The sequence below is a fragment of the Periplaneta americana genome, chromosome 10 (genome assembly GCF_040183065.1).
Source record: "Periplaneta americana isolate PAMFEO1 chromosome 10, P.americana_PAMFEO1_priV1, whole genome shotgun sequence".
NCBI lineage: Eukaryota > Metazoa > Arthropoda > Insecta > Blattodea > Blattidae > Periplaneta > Periplaneta americana.
The window spans coordinates 1,843,473-1,860,646 of record NC_091126.1 but is presented as its reverse complement, the minus strand read 5'-3'; the positions used below and the strand labels follow the sequence as shown (position 1 = coordinate 1,860,646).

General features: G+C 35.1%; 1 protein-coding gene across 5 annotated transcripts in view; it reads right to left on the bottom strand.

The window, feature by feature from the left end:
- Window positions 1–17,174, bottom strand: part of LOC138707376 (osmotic avoidance abnormal protein 3-like) — a 260,073-nt gene that overhangs the window by 66,825 nt on the left and 176,074 nt on the right. For all 5 annotated transcript variants that reach the window (XM_069836695.1, XM_069836699.1, XM_069836697.1 and 2 more), the window contains 2 exons: window positions 14,134–14,294; window positions 3,706–3,806 (listed from right to left, as the gene is read on the bottom strand). In XM_069836695.1, the coding sequence (XP_069692796.1) occupies window positions 3,706–3,806; window positions 14,134–14,294 (262 nt within the window). The remainder of the gene's footprint in view (window positions 1–3,705; window positions 3,807–14,133; window positions 14,295–17,174) is intronic.

The following is a 17,174-nucleotide window of genomic DNA, read 5'->3' as shown; positions in this document are numbered from 1 at the left end:
TTTTAATATAATTGATATACAAATGAAGATATACAGCATCTAACAACAGCTGAAATGAAATTTTTAAGAAGAACTGCCGGCTACAGTCTCTCAGATCATAAAAGAAATGATCTGATAACAAAGGAATTAAACATAACCCCCATTCACGAACACCTCAATAATTACAGACAGAATTGGCTCCAGCATGCGTTTGTACCCATTTTTCCGAAATCAACTTTCCAACTGACCACTTTTCCGAATGACCATTTTTCCGAAACCTACTTTTCCGAAAAAATACATTTTTCCAAATGGCCATTCTTCCGAATGGTCATTTCTCCAAATAATTATTTATTTTAAGCATTCATTGTTTACCGCAATTAATAACCCAATATATTAGCAAGGTTTCCGTAGTAACCATGCAAAATTATTAGTGTTCATTAATATCTTGAAATTAACAAGTCGCAATGGATATACAAATTATTATTATTATATCAGTGGCCAAAGAGGTAGAGGCAGAACACGATACATAACACGGCACTATGACATTCACATCTGGAATCAATACCAATCAACACTGCAAGGTGAACACCGGACCAACAATGAAGTGTGACATACTAGATTTCAAATGCTCATCTGTAAGCACCATTCATCCCTATATACGGCTTTAGCTGAAATTAAAGAAGAACAAGCTGACACTGAGGTCATGATACAAGAGTTGATATTGGAAAGGAAGGTAAAAGCACAACCAAGAAAGTGGTGAATAGCAGTACAAAACAGAATCAGGGCAATAACTGTGGAATACGAAACATAGAAGGAAGAAAACTGCCGTCTTCAGTACTTAAGAAGAAAAGGGTACAATTTTATCTTCTGAAAAGGCATGAAATATAGGCCATGATATGTAATATATTCATTTTTAAGTGTAAAATCACAATAAATTTAATGTACTCTTAACTTTATTATTTCTTTCATTTAATATTCTTCTGATTTCGATTTCGGAAAATGGGTCCTATGAAAAATGGTCATTCAGAAATGAGGAATTCGGAAAAATGTTCATTAGGAAAAAAAGCACATTCGGAAAGTTGGTTTCGGAAAAATGACCTGAAACTCCATCATGTCAACATGATGCACAGTTCCAGATTGCCTAGACTGATCCTCAGACCTCAAGGGAAATGATCTTTGGGTCGATGGAAGGAGTCAGTAACAGGCCACTAGGCCTACTACTTGAATGGCTGATGATGAAGATGATGATGATGATGATGATAATATAAAATATCAGAATCTTGTATACAATCTACCGACAGCTAGTAAATTTGCTGCTTTATTTTCCTGAATTGTAAGACACAACAGACGTCATGTTCAGAGAGTTCCTAAAACGGATACAATATAATATAATCACAGACATAATTTTGCGCCTTTCATTGTCCATTATTCCTCAAAAAAGTATTTGCACTAATTTCAGTAACAATGTGAAGGACTCCATTCCATCTTAAATGTTGTCCACACATTTTTAAGCCTTGCTAGAGTTGTTGCCTGGCTGAATTATCAAAACTTTATGAATGCATTTTCACAACTGAACTTATATTTTTATACTATAAAAAAAATTCAGTAGTGCATTCAAGCGACTAGTAAGATATGTTGCCAGGTTCACAAGGAGACGAGAGAAACCGAAGTCCTTCAGGAAAATCTGCCCAACAGAAATTCACTTGAACACACTAAAATTTTAACCACAATTTCTGGCATGGCAAGTCCTTATTGCAAACTCAAGCCCAAGTCTTGGTAATCCTCTCGTCAACAGGTGTGATGTTCTGTCACTGGCCTAAAACGAGTTCACTCACTCAATTGTTTTCTTAAACAACACTTTTATTGTCGTAGTAGAATAACACCTGTTCCTATGCCTTCAACAGAATACAGCCCTTCCTTTTTTCTTTTTTTTGTATCAAGTTCTCCTGCAGCCAATTAGTGTTGCCTTAATCCTTAGTCAAGGAGCACCTACTCCAACTTCTTCCCAGTGATTCAAGACTGGCAAGCATCCCCGGCCTCAAATCAAGAATCTACGGCAACTGACGATGGAACCACTGGCTCACTTCCTGCAACCTTGCCTCTATGATACGATGATCGGCTAGGTTCAAGAACACATAATCGACCAATCCCAAATATCTTAGCCTGAAGAGAGCAACTTGGATGGAATTGGGAGATAACCCCTCAGTCCTATCATAATGCTGCTGAGACAGATACGTTACCGAATAAGTGTGGTTATTCGGACTTTCCTTTTTACGGAGTGTACTCACACACTTCCTGCCTCTCTTCCAAACACATTCAACTCCAATTTCTCAATTTCAATGCCTAAGACCAACCCGACTTCTGCATCACCCCTCAGGCTTCAACTGAACCAGCAAGGTAAGCCTCTTCCAGATTGATATTCACATTTCTGCTACCACCCGAGCCAGTTCTAAATAATCAAATCAATTCAATATATCAAAATTTTTATTTTAATCACTGCCTCATCATAAAGATCCGGCCCTCTTGTCCATGAATCCTGTTGAGACACACACATACGCAGATTAATGACTAACTGCTAAATATGGATATTTTACATTAAACTTTATAGTATTCCTATTAAGTCCTCAAATTTACATATAGGCCTATTTAATATCGCACACCTTGGTTTCTTAACTACTAAATTATAAGTTTTCTAACATCTATTATTATATGAAAAGATTTGTGTCAAGTTAAACCTGCTGACCAATAACGTTCTTCTCTGAAGGATAAACAGACCAAGAGGCTTGAACCTCAGATTACTCGCCAGATATTAGTGAACTAATTCACTCCATGAAATCAATCCTTTACTTTAACAATTCTGTGTGTTTCTACAATAGAGCACAATGTGTTGTTTATGTATCAAGAACTATATAAATTATTACAAGTCATGGAAATGTTGTAGTATAAGTTTGTAAGGTACCAGTATATTTTTGTCGTAAAAATGGACCTAGCTCGAATTTTACATTATAATAATGATTGAAAATCCAATTCAGATGGACAGAAGAAAATATGTGGTAAATACGACGAAGTTTTAAAATCTGAATCTGTTTCATTTGTTTTAATACATTTTTGTAAATTAAAACTGCAGTTAATAGAATAATGCTATATTGAAAATTAGGAATTCGTTGTCCACAAATACCGTGTTTGGGCTGATTTTTATCATCCAATATAGCCTACCATAAGTATAGCCGAACAATGAGGAAACAGGGACAAAACTGATAGGCTACTTGGACTGTAAAAGTATTTACAGTGTATACAACACAAAACATAAATCTTAAAAAAAAAAAAAAAAGTGTTGAGAGTTCAATCTGCAATATATTATCTAAGAGGCAAGAGTAATAACATATTTCAATACAAAATGTAGGAGAATAATAAAACAAAGCACAATCCAAGCTTGGAAGAAAGGTTATTAAGAATTATCACTAGCAGAACAAAAGTTTCCGGAATTTTTTAATATTTTAGCTCCAATTTGAATTATAACTGAAGCATAAGTTCAAATTCTTTTTATCACTAGAACTGTTAATTTATACCAGGGGTATTTAAAATCCTTATATTGAGCAAAAATAGGGAAAATTGAAACCAATTGTGACCAATATATTTTTGAAAAGTTCCTAATATTGCATCATACTGTTATATGCAAATCCATATGGGTAAACTTTGAGATGAAAAGAGCTAAGACCCTCATACCAGCTGGTGGTAACTTTGTCCTAGTAACAATCAATTCTGGAAGTCTCCATCGCTGTGTATCATCACTCCAGACAGCTTCACTTTTTATCTTCTCCAAGTTACTGCAACAGCAACAAGAATAACATACTGTATAGATCTATGGGAACTTAGAGTAAATGTTCACATAGCCAGCAATGTATTCAATTCACATTTTATTTCATTTACTTTTACAGTTTAAAATATCCTGCCTTAAGTCAGAATTGTTAAGAAATGATCCACAGTTTATATTTCTTATAGACCTACTCCAGAGGTCTTACATCATAGATATTATGATGCTCTAAGTTTTGGAACAAATCAACAGTTACACATTTTTCTATCCTTATTTTTTATTCATTTCTTTGCGACATGAGGTGAAGCCGAGGATTCGCAATAGATTACCCGACATTTGCCTTGCAGTTGGAGAAAACCTAGGAAAAAACCCAACTAGGTAATCAGTTCAAGAGGGAGTCAAACCCAAGCCTGAGTGCAGCTACATACTAGATAAATGCCTCTGCTGACTGAGCTAAGCTAGTGGCTCTACAAAAGCAGATTAATTCGATTTGGAAGCATATACAATTCTTAAGAGGCTTTTGAGGCTTAGCCTAACCAAAAAATTTGACTTCTTATACTTACCTGTAGTGACAGTAGCCTATAAGTTCGTAATAACGATATACTGTAACACTTGGTTGCACTCCGATCCCTCCATGTATTAAGTTCACGTATGGAGAGAGCAGTGCGAGGAGCAAGGCTTAAGGCATGGCTACGACAATGACTCGAACCAGAGAGTGGGTATCAATTCGCTACATCTCCATATGAAAGGAGGCTAGCCTTTTGTCACAATATTATGCTGCGCTGTATTGGTGTTCACTGAAAGTGCTGCGTTTTTGAGTTTAATTTCATCAAAAGTGCATGCATGTATGTGTGTGTGTTTTTTACATATTAATTTTGTGTAAAATGGCTCATACTGAAAGAACATTGAGGTCATTATTTGTAGAATTAAAAGAGAAACCATTTTCAAGTTGGACATATGAAACAAAATGTGCTTACAACGATAGATCAACACTACATTTACATATTAAAACAGCAGTGGAGGAATACAAAATATAAATTTTCAGTTTTCATGGTATATGGAATATCCTTGGCTAACAGGGTGCTCTGAGACAAGTAAGTTATATTGTTATACCTGTATTCTGTTTGGGGGTGAAAATGAGTGGTCATCATCATCATTTTGTGGGGTCTGTATCACAAACAATTTCGATAGAAAAGCCAAGAAACATCTGCTCTATAAAAAGATACAAGATAAGCAGATTTTTTTCAGCCTACCCAATATTTACGCCTTAGCTTTGCCACTGTACAATTCATCAGTTGAGTATGTAGAAATTTGGTTAATTCTGTTCTGAACTCTTTTCTTGACCCTTCAAAGCTTTAAGGTAATAGTATACACAAAAGAAAAAATGCTGTTCTTTTCTTTAAAAATATTTCATAATTTAGGCATGATTTAGTCTGGAAGAGATAGAGTAATTTCAATTTTTACTAAAGAGAGAGAGAGAGAGAGAAATAAATTGTCCGGCCTTAATTAAGGGTGACCACGAGGATACAGAAATTAATAGCAAATATATATATAATTAATTAAATGTGAATATTGTTATAAAAGTCATTATTGATTAATCAATAAAATAATTAATTAATGCAAGGTTTGATTAAATGAGTCATAACTCCCTTATAAATAAACATAGAGTGATGATTATTTTCTCATTGGACTCCTTTTTTTTATGTATCTATAACAGGAAGGAAAATCTTTTACCTTACTCCACTAAGGGAAATTTTAAAGGTATCCAAACATGAGGTTATATATATATATATATATATATATATATATATATATATATATATAAAAGAATAATTAATTCGGCTTTTCAAAATTTTCTATCAAACAGACCCCTAAGATTTTACTTTCAGACATGCATTATAATTGTAGGTTCAATTTAAAAAGAAATCGTGCATTTATGTCAAGAACTGAGTTAGTACATTATGAAGTAAAAAAAAAAAAGGGGGGGGGCAAACTCACTTCAAAAAGTACCTATGTTTACTAACTATATATGAATCGGGGATTGCAGAAACAGCACATGTCATGAAAACTAAATTTTTCAGTAGACACAAAAAACGGTGTCACTGGTGGTAGACCACATCATTGGTTATAGTACTGGCTTCTTCAGACAGAAGGCTAATAGATGTGTCGTTTTATACCAAATTTATTGGAATCTAATGAATTGTTATTTTGAAATAATTCAATATATATTAGCTTGATATGTGCCGTTTCTGAAAGGAATCAAAATTGTAGTATAATAATTTCAGTTCAACTAAAGTTTATTTGTCAAATTAGGGATATAATATAGGCATAGGCCTACTGTGTGCTTAATACATAAGTTGGGCATGTAAATGAACTTATTTTTCCACAATAGGCCACTGAAGAATATTATTGTAAAATTCTTGATATTCATGTGGTATGTAACACACTAGTTTGCATATATCGTCAAGCTTCTCTCTTTGAATTGGCACAATTTTGTTGGGATAGGCCAATGAATAAGGTAAATATGGTGTTCTCCTTTGTACTTAACAAGCAAACATTCTCATGGGGGGCAAATAAAAAAATTGCTCTTTTTTTCTTCCATAATTTTAATAATGTCAAAAGAAGTGCTTACACAAATGTTGGCCATTTGAGCGCAATTACAAAGGCCGTAAAAATAAGTTTCCCTGGGGCCATTTACAGAAAAAGAACAAAATTTCATGGAGAGTTTTATTGGAACAGATATAACAATTGTTGAGTTATTTTTCAACATATTCCCACCAGAATTGAGAAATTTGTCATTCAGTGGGATCAATTTTTGTATCCTTGTGTCATAGATGTCTGCTGTCTGGAATCGAAACCAACGTGTCAGCACGTCTTTAACAGGAGTTGTTTCTGTGCACTTCCAGGATTTCACAGGTCTCCAAATGTGATGGGGCTATACTGACACATGTGGTTTCTGCATGGAATGATATCCCTATATCAACAGTCCATGAAACTCGAATAAACTCATTTCGCCAGAAATAGTGACATGTGCCGTTTCTGCAATCCCTGATTCATATATATGAATAAAGTTGAACTCACAGATCAAAAACCTCCAGGTTCATAACTTGTGCCTTCTCTAGCTTCATTCCTGTCCTGCTGAGCTTCTTTTCTGTCTCTTAGGTGCCTTTGTTGCTGCTTTGCTGCGATCAGTAGATTTTTCGACTCTTCTCACAGTGAAGCTCTCAGGTTCTATTAAGCATCCTACTGAAGGCCAGCATCAGTTCGTGTCTTATATGACTCATTCTGAGTCAGATCATGTAGATATTTTTCCAGCATATTGGCTTGTGAGAGCCTCCCACTGTACCACCAACCCTCTGAACCTACAGGACAGTAGTGATGCTGCTATGGAAGCTACTTGTATTGAAGTTGTATGTGTTCTAAGAGCAATCCCAAAGTAATTCTTCAATTTATTAATTTTAGCTGCAATGAACTGCCCTTTACCACCTATTTTTTCTTCTTTTACAATTTTCCTACACGTTTTTGGTAGTGTCCTATACATTCCACCTTTTTTACTTCTGTGTCTCCATATGGCCGTGCATCACATACCTGCTTATAGTTTTCACTATCACCTTCCCATAAAATTCCAGGTACCTAAGCCTCACTTACTAATGGACCAGTTCAACATGTTATAGTGCCTACAGGTTCCATGGTAATGTATGCGACACTTTGGCTTATGGTCTGCTGCCAGGAAAGCTAAAGATTTGAATTTCTGTCTCCATTATTATGTTTTTTAACATGATAGACAAATCTTATTCAAAATCTGAACATCAATTACCTTTCCATTATCAGGTGAGATTGCAGCAGTGAAGAATGCCCTCTGCATTGCCAAGACCCATTAATGAAGATTCCAGTCCATGGATTTTTTGTTTTTATTACTTTAAGAAAAGAGAAAATAACCTAACGAAAGAATGTTCTGACATTGTAGGCCTTTAAAAGTACTGCAAGGTGGCATTTAAAGAGGCATAACTCACATACTACTGTATACTAAAACATCGTCATCATCATCAGCCATACAGGTTGTAGTTCCAGAAGATCCACAAAAGTTTTCAGCCCATCTCTTCATTGGACGTTCAGTCGATCTCCTGCCTCTAGGTTGGTAATGCAGGATTGCACGAGGGACTCTAGTCCTAGACATACACCTCACATGCTGACGCCAGTTATCTTGATAGTGACATATGTCTGCTAGTATAGAGTTCATTTCATGTTCCTTTAAGATGTCTTCATTTCTTTTGAGGTCCCACTTAGTATAGCCAGCTGTTCGGCACATCAATCTCATTTCACTAGCAGTGATTCTACTTGCGTTACATTTCCTTAGAGTCCATGCTTCACTTCCATAGTGCAGGACTGGTCGTGCTAAGGTTTTATACAGACAAGTGCGTGTATGTCGCTGAACTAAAGATGGTTCCATGATTTATTTATGATGCCCACAGATTTATTATACCGTAAAATATTGTCATGAATGTCTAAATCTGCTAAGACAAATAATTTGTAGCCAAGATATTTAAATTCTTAACTCTTTCCAAAATACTTTCATTAATATAAATCTTATGGCATCTTTTCCACAAAAAGCCATAATTTTGGTTTTATCGGTAGAAATTTCCATAGAGTATTTATCTGCTATGAGTTTCAAATTGTATATGGACATTTGTAACTCGTCCTCTGAACAGGCTAGCAAAGCTAATTTTTTTTTTTTAGTAAGTTATTTTACGACACTTTATCAACATCTTAGGTTATTTAGCATCTGAATGAGATGAAGGTGATAATGCCGGTGAAATGAGTCCGGGGTCCAACACTGAAAGTTACCCAGCATTTGCTCATATTGGGTTGAGGGAAAACCCCGGAAAAAACCTCAACCAGGTAACTTGCCCCAACCGGGAATCGAACCCGGGCCGCCTGATTTTGCGGCTAGACGCGCTAACCATTACTCCACAGGTGTGGACAGCAAAGCTAAATCATCTGCAAATAACAATATGTCCAAATTTAATTTGTGGTGTATTGGTAGGTATGTCACCATGCCTTGTTTTCCTAAATTCATGTTCGTGGGTGCTTGTGTAGAAAGGATTAAGTATGAATTTGCTGGAATGGGATAAGTACAGATAAGATTACTTCTTTCTTGTGTTAATGGTGTTACATCATTGTTCCATCGATTATGCAGTTATGCTTCGTATTTTGTGACAAAGTGGTTATGCTCAGTATCAAAGGAGAGAAGTTTACATATCTTAAAATTTGACTTAACACCCTTTACACAAGCACATGTTAAATAGAAAGTATATTTTCAATTCGCGATTATGTATCTACCCACGATCCGTATTTGACCGATATAGGCCCTACAATGTACACATACTTTGCCATCGCCTAATTTCTAATACTTACCATTCTAATTCTTTAACAATTTCCTCGCCAGATTCACTTTTCCCTTTAACAAATTTCGACTATTTCTAATGACTTGACTTAGTTTGTTCTACTGTATAAGGGACTAACATGTGTAACTAAACAATATTAATCTCAGCATATCTACAAAATCGCAAACAAAATACAGAACTAATCTATGAATCTACCGATATTGTTAAAACAAATCAATCACACTCTGCGACTTCCAAGTATGGAATATCTCAAAGATCAATTTTTGGCCCATAAGTTATTTATATTACATACTAATAACATTACTATTGCTAATATTGAAATCATTTCCTATGCAGATGATACCTCAGTGATATATCTAAGAAATTAACAGATTAATCTGAACAGATAATTTGACTTTGGGTGCACATATTGACTATACACATAAAATTCTTATCCACATACTTCGAAAGCACGTTCTGAAATAGGTAGGCCTATATTATGAAGTACTGTACAGCACTGCATTACATGGGAAGGAAGTGACTACTGTAATAAATAGCTCACCATGACATAATATGATTATTAACATTTCCATGGTAGATAGTTTTGTTATCATTGTTGTACAAAATAAAGTGTGTTTTGGAAAGAACATTGTTTCTGTTTCTATTATGCAAATATATATGAATTACATGGCGCAGTAGTGGAATAACACTGATAAATAGGTACAGTAATTGTGGTAGAAATTAACTCTCCAGTGGCCACATGGATCAGTAGTACTATATTTTTGATTGGTGATCCAAGATGGCAGTACTATCGAATCCGCCATCGGAGTACCTTTTGTTTGCATAATTCTCTACCTTCTCAGTTTGTCGTCGTAATTGACAAGTGATAATTATGCACCAAGAAACACTAGGTCAAGTTGGTGCATTCTTTGACCACGATTGTACTCCACACAAACATTCTCAATCTCTAGATTTATGTTCTTACACCATTTGTTATAATATGTAATTGGACAAACATATATTTTCTGATTATTGAAAATAAATATAATTACACTCTATTCATGTGTAACCATGAAACACTAACCAGAAAATTAAAAAATTAAATTACATATAACAAAAATAACTTAAAATATAGATCACAACTGTGACCCACGTAACCATTAAAGTTGCATTTGAGCTCACGACCACCAGATGGTTAAAACTGTAACAAAAATATTGTACCTATATGCAAAGAATTGTTACTAAAACCTACAAGAATTGATGTAAATCTCAATGAGAAAAAGGGTTTTATCAGAATTTTGAGTTAAATTGAACTGCTTTAGAAAAATATACAAAACCAGATAAGTTAAAAATAGCTATTTTGTTAAACACTATAGGAAATGACTGTTGAAATACATAATACATTCAGGTCTTCTACAGAAAAAAAAAAGTAACAAGTATGATACTATGTTAAAAAATGTAAGAAGTATTGTGCGTCAAGAGAAAACAGAACATAAAGATTTGTGTTCAACAGTCACAATCGAGAGACAGAAGGAATCTTCCGATCAGTTTAGCTTTCTTCAGGGTAAATTTTCCCTTTACTTCATCAATACTCCTATCTACAAACAGCAAGATTGTGTCATCAGCATACAACACTAATTTGCATGGAAAACTTATTGGCAAATCATTCGTAATAATGATAAAAATATGTGGTCCTAAAATTGAACCTTTATAATCTTCTGAATTTATAATTTGAATGCTTCTTTTCCTAAAACAACCCTCTGTTCCTGGTACGTAAGTAAGAGGTAATTTCGATTTCATATTTCTTACACAAAAAAAAGCAATTTTTGAGTTATTACACTATGAGAAATAGTACCCAATACTCTGCTCGTATCTACAAGAATAGCTCCACTAGCTTCTTCCTATAGTAATTTAATTTTCAAATTCCTCTAATATAGTTCTGACTACTGACACAACTGTGTTAATATAGCTGTTCCAGCATGCAGGTCTCTACAATTTTTGTCAGTATTGTGATTAAGGGACCCAGCCTATAGCCACAGGGTGAAATTTTGTTGCCTTTTTTTATAAACTGGAATAGTTTTGGTTACTTTAAGCATATTACACATCAAGTGTCTTATTAATTTGATAGGCCTTATATAACAGGATCACCGATTTGCTTCATTATTGCATTAGAGAAACTATAATAATCCTCGACTATAACATTCTCTGGAGCAATGTGCTACCACAATACTATGCAATTTACATTATCAAAATTTCCTAGCAAATCTTTTGCCTTTATATAATTTGCAACATTGTTACTGCTTTCTTCAGAAATGTTAATCAAAAGATCATTGAAAACGCGAGGAGAAATTGGTGATGAATGAGTATTAATCCTAATACTGGCTATGTAAAGATTAATTTTTGGTCCTACAGAATATATAACCATTAATAACTGTTGTAACCTAATACTGGCTGTCTCGCATTTCTTTGGATTTGCTATATATACTTTTAATTTGCAGATATTTTTGCCCTTTTAATTTCACTACTGTTTTTGCAACTCTTATATAATAATCATTATTATCAGCAGTACTATTACAGCTTTTAGAGTAAGATAAAATACAACTCATTTTTAGTAAGTCTAATTGGACACCATTCATCACATATTTATTTTAGTTTGTTTAGAAATTTATCGAGGTCCCAAATAAAACAACAGCCCAAGTCACTTCTTTTGCAGATGTTAGCTCTGCTAAGACAGAGTGATCTTCCACCAGGTTCAAGTCTTTACATATGTTTGTGACGTCCTCATCCTTTGTTCCCACATAAAAATATTCCAAATTTATCACTTTAGTCATTTTTTCTGTCAGCAGTGGGATCGAGTGTTGCTGCAAAGTCACTGGCACTTGCCCACTAAACAAAGTTTCGAGTAAATCTGATTGTAAAATTTGTCTGAAAAAAATTGCCAAGTTGCAGAATGATAATTTCAATTATACTTCCCCTCGTCCGAAATCTTTTGTCTTTGGAGAATGTGAAGAGTCAGGTACCAAAATTTTAGTTGAAGAGAACACCGCTCTTGACTTCTTGAAAAGGAGGAAAGTTCTTCATCAATGAAAGCCAAATAACATGATTCTAGAGTATATTTATTAAGTTATAAAATTTCCTTACATTCGGTATTTATATGTACGCTAATTTGCTATTTTTGTGTGAAATATATTTTGTGCAAACATTTTTGTTTGTTTATGTCAATTTTTGTTCATTTAGTATATTTATAATGAACCAAAGTTTAATTCAGTATGGCAAAGAAGAGCTAAAATAAAACAACGTGCCAAGTCAAGCTTAAATAAGCCTTAATTATTCTGCACCCAACTTAAACTTAATGCTACAGTGCTCTCATTTTATGAGGAAACTAGATTACAGTATACTTTATTTTCCAATCGATTGCTTAATGCACATGCAAGTCACACACACGTTCCTGTACAATTCTCAGAAGCAACTGGCTTCCCATGCTGCGGTCAGGAGAGCAGGAAGTCGGCCAGCGAAGTTTCATTGCAAAATGAGAGCACTGTATATGTAGTTGGTCTATAATTTAAAACTTGTTAATAAATTGCAACCCAGAAATTAAAAATTGAAATAAAATCTTCTCCTGTAAAATTTGGAACCTCAATTTCAGTGTTACCAGTGCCGTCTTAATGCATGGGCACATAAGCCCCATGCTAATCTATGCACAGACCAGAATTTAACACTAATTTTCCAACATTCAACTATCCTGCTAACTCGGTACTGCTTGTAGCAGAGAGTTGGCATGTGTGACATCAAGCCAGTTATAAAGGAATTTTCTGTAAAGAAATTTCACAAATGTTTGTGCTGAACATTTGATAAATAACAAATAATTCATGGTAATTTCATAATGTGCGACTGTGTTATCTCAGTCAGTATGATTTACCAACCAAGTACCATTTTTATGCTCAAATTTTTGTTTCAGTTTCAAGGCTCGTGTATTCTCCAAACCTTTCTAATGATTAATCTTTGCTGTACATCATGTTCTTTATTAATGTTAAAACACTGATTTTGTTGGAGGTACTATTAAAATAAGTTTATTTTATAGATAATTTGTCCACTGTTGTGGAGTAATGGTTAGCATGTCTGACTGTGTGGTGAGTGGGCCCGGGTTCAAATCCTGGTTGGGGAAAATTACCTGGTTGAGGTTTTTGGGAGATTCTCCCTCAACCAATCGAAGCAGAATTGCAGAGTAACTTTTAGCGTTGGACCTCGGATTCATTTCGTCGTCGTCATCATCATCATCATCATCATCATCATCATCATCATCATCATCATCATCATCATCATCTCTTTTTCTCCACCATGCTCATGGAACTGGTGTTGAGAGACTGTAGTGAGTAAAGGGACCAAGTAGACTGTAGAAGAGCTTGGAGGAGGCAATGGACCCACCTGAGCGGCCTGTCCCTGTTCGTGCCCTCCCTTAAAAGGGGACTAATATATAATTTACATTAGGCCTAAATTTTTACTCCTATGAGTGGTTATGTAGTCTGGACCCAGTGCACTAATGCTCTTAAGACTGCCCAATCAACTTCCATCAGCTTGTTTTTAAATTGAAAAACATTTTCCTTGCTTTTGAGCCTTATTACCGGTATATGAGGAGATGTATATTCAGTATTTTCATATCCAACTTTCTGTATTAGAAGAAGATATAAGATAAACAACATTAAGGTATACGGATCATATGCAGAGACTAAGAGGAAGGCGAAAAATAGGAAAGATTGGAGAATGCTGGGTTTGCAGTGAAATACCTCCCCTTGGACAGAACACTATGAATGAAACTACTTTTATCCAGATTCCTGATAGATAAATTTGCGTCACGAACCTTTTGCTGAATATAGTGTTTATATATGTTTTAAAGGCATTGGTAGAGCTTGCATAGTTGCAAACTGTCTAGATTACAGAGATGATTTATTTACGTACCTGTAATTGCATTCCTTCTTTAATGTCGGCAAAATTTTTTCAACAATTTGTTGATACAATTTATATTGGCGATCCTGTTTCCTTATTGTTTCCAGATAATCTGTTCTTTCATTTTCAAATTCACTCTGAAGATCTGAGATCTCTCTTTCCAAGGCCCGCACCTTTAAAAAAATGAACGTGATAAATAATGAAGCAAAAATTTCATTCGAAAATCAGTAATCTCAGAGAAACCAGTGGGGTAATTCATACATGAAGAATAAAATCTAACAACTGTCCAGAAACGATCAAAATCGAAAAAAATCTAGGCAGTTTAACTTACCTGGAATCTCCATCTTGAGCTGAAGTCACCAATTCTTATTGATGGACTGAATGATGATTATTGTAACTTACCTTGAGACTGCATTCACAAGTCCGGTTCCCACAGTGAGCGTTTCTTTCGTAGATTGCAAGCAGGGAGCACTGATGGCAGTCCAGCGTGTGTGCTAGCTTGCTAAAAATCCTGCCTATTGCTATACTTATTCTTTTGAAAGATGTGACATGACATTAGCACTGCGCTCAAAAAAAAACAATTGAATGCCAAATAGCGTGGTAAGCCTGTTGCTATGGTAACAATTGAGTTGCCAGCAACGAGTTAGAGATTATCAACAAGTACAGAATTCCGTGCTGGTTGGAGATTATAGCACAGTCTATACTTGTTTTTTTTTTTTAAAGATGGGACATGACAGGAGTGTTGTGATTGGAAAAACAACTGAATGTCACATAGCATGGTAGGCCTGTTGCTATGGTAACAACTGTTGAGTTGCCAAACTTACAGTTTCCATTTGGCGAGTGCTTAATAGCTCTCTTGGCTAATTTATTGTGCACACAATGTTAGCATTGGCACATTTCGTCTTTGATTCTCTGTCGATTTTTGCATTGTTTTCTTACCTTCGCATCAATTGTCAATGAATGTTTTAACGTCAGACATCTTAACGACAATTGCTAGCTACCATCAGCTAGCAGCGTGGTAGTCCATATTGGCAACATGGCACTGTAGTTCCAAGCTCGGCCGCTTAACTGTCATGTCCCATCTTAAAAAAAAACAAGTTCAGTATATACAGTCACGAAGTTTGAGTTTTGAGGGGACTGTGCCGGTACTATTTCGCATTGTCTATAATGAGACGACATGAGCGATCCTAGTTAAATGTTTTGTTTTATTTAATGACGCTCGCAACTGCAGAGGTTATATCAGCGTCGCCGGATGTGCCGGAATTTTGTCCCGCAGGTGTTCTTTTACATGCCAGTAAATCTACTGACATGAGCCTGTGCTTAAATGCGACAACTTAAATGCCATCGACCTGGCCCGGGATCGAACCCGCGACCTTGGGCATAGAAGGCCAGCGCTATACCAACATAAGCCTGTCGCATTTAAGCACACTTAAATGCCATCGACGTGGCCTGGGATCGAACCCGCAACCTTGGGCATAGAAGGCCAGCGCTATACCAACTCGCCAACCAGGTCGACGCGATCCTAGTGGTTAGCAACTATCTATGGATGCATATTTACTACGTATTGAGCTTCGTGACTGTATATACATTTATTTGTCTACGGTATATACTAGTCTGTGATTATAGAGTGGCCATTGCGCCGCCATGTTTGAAGAAAATTGAAAGAGCGACCTCTATTGACATAAGGAACGAGTTAGAATATCTTTCTCTTTCTAACTCGTTGGACATAAGTGCCAAAAACAAAGTGGGCGTGACGATAAGTAAGGTTGGAGTCAAGAAGCAGTCAAAATTTCACTTACATAAATCAGTTAAACTGAAGTGGAAAAATCTAGTGTTTCGTCAAAAATTTGACTTACATGCTAGTAACTTAATCTAAAATAAAGAACTTATGTGCACTAAATTTAAAACACTTCAGTTATTCCTAGAAGGAAAGCTTAAAAGAACAACCTGATGGAGCAAAATTGTCATGTACGGTATTACCTACGACAAGAGTTTCAGTAAATATACTGAAGTAAATGTTAATATTCTTAAGTTTCCTTTTCAAATGCGACCTGCAAGACTGTCTATAAAATGAATGAGTATGATGATGATGATTATATTAAATTGTTTTTTTCAGTCTCTACACGTTGCAAAACTATTTAGTATACCATACCATAAGATATAGAATGAAATTAGGCCCTAACTGTAGTAAAAAATCTTTAGCTCTAAACTTGTAACTTGAGTAAACATGTTTCTTTTGTTACAGTATAGTATATAATTATCAGAATGTGAACTTGAGGCCAGCCCTGGATGGTCTGTCTGGGCACTTCAAGGGCTGTGGCACCACATACAATAACAATAATAACAACAACAATAATAACAACAATGACAATAACAATAACAATAATAATAATAATAATAATAATAATAATAATAATAATAATATTACAGTACAGTACATCACTTATTCATAGATTTCAAAAAGGCACATGACTCGGTTAAGAGAGAAGTTTTAAATAATATTCTTATTGAATTTGGTATTCCCAAGAAACTAGTTCGATTAATTAAAATGTGTCTCAGTGAAACTTACAGCACAGTCCATATAGACCAGTTTTTATCTGATGCTTTCCCAATTCACTGCGGACTAAAGCAAGGAGATGCACTATCACCTTTACTTTTTAACTTCCGTGTAGAATATGCCATTAGGAAAGTTCAGGATAACAGACTGGGTTTGGAATTTAATGGGTTACATCAGCTTCTTGTCTATGCGGATGACGTGAATATGTTAGGAGAAAATTCACAAACGATTAGGGAAAACATGGAAATTTTACTTGAAGCAAGTAAAGTGATAGATTTGGAAGTAAATCCCGAAAAGACGAAGTATATGATTATGTCTCGTGACCAGAACATTGTACGAAATGGAAACAAAAAATTGGAGATTTATCCTTCGAAGAGGTGGAAAAATTCAAATACCTTGGAGCAACAGTAACAAATATAAATGACACTTGGGGAGAAATTAAACACAGAATAAATATGGGAAATGCCTGTTATTATTCAGTTGAGAAGCTTTTGTC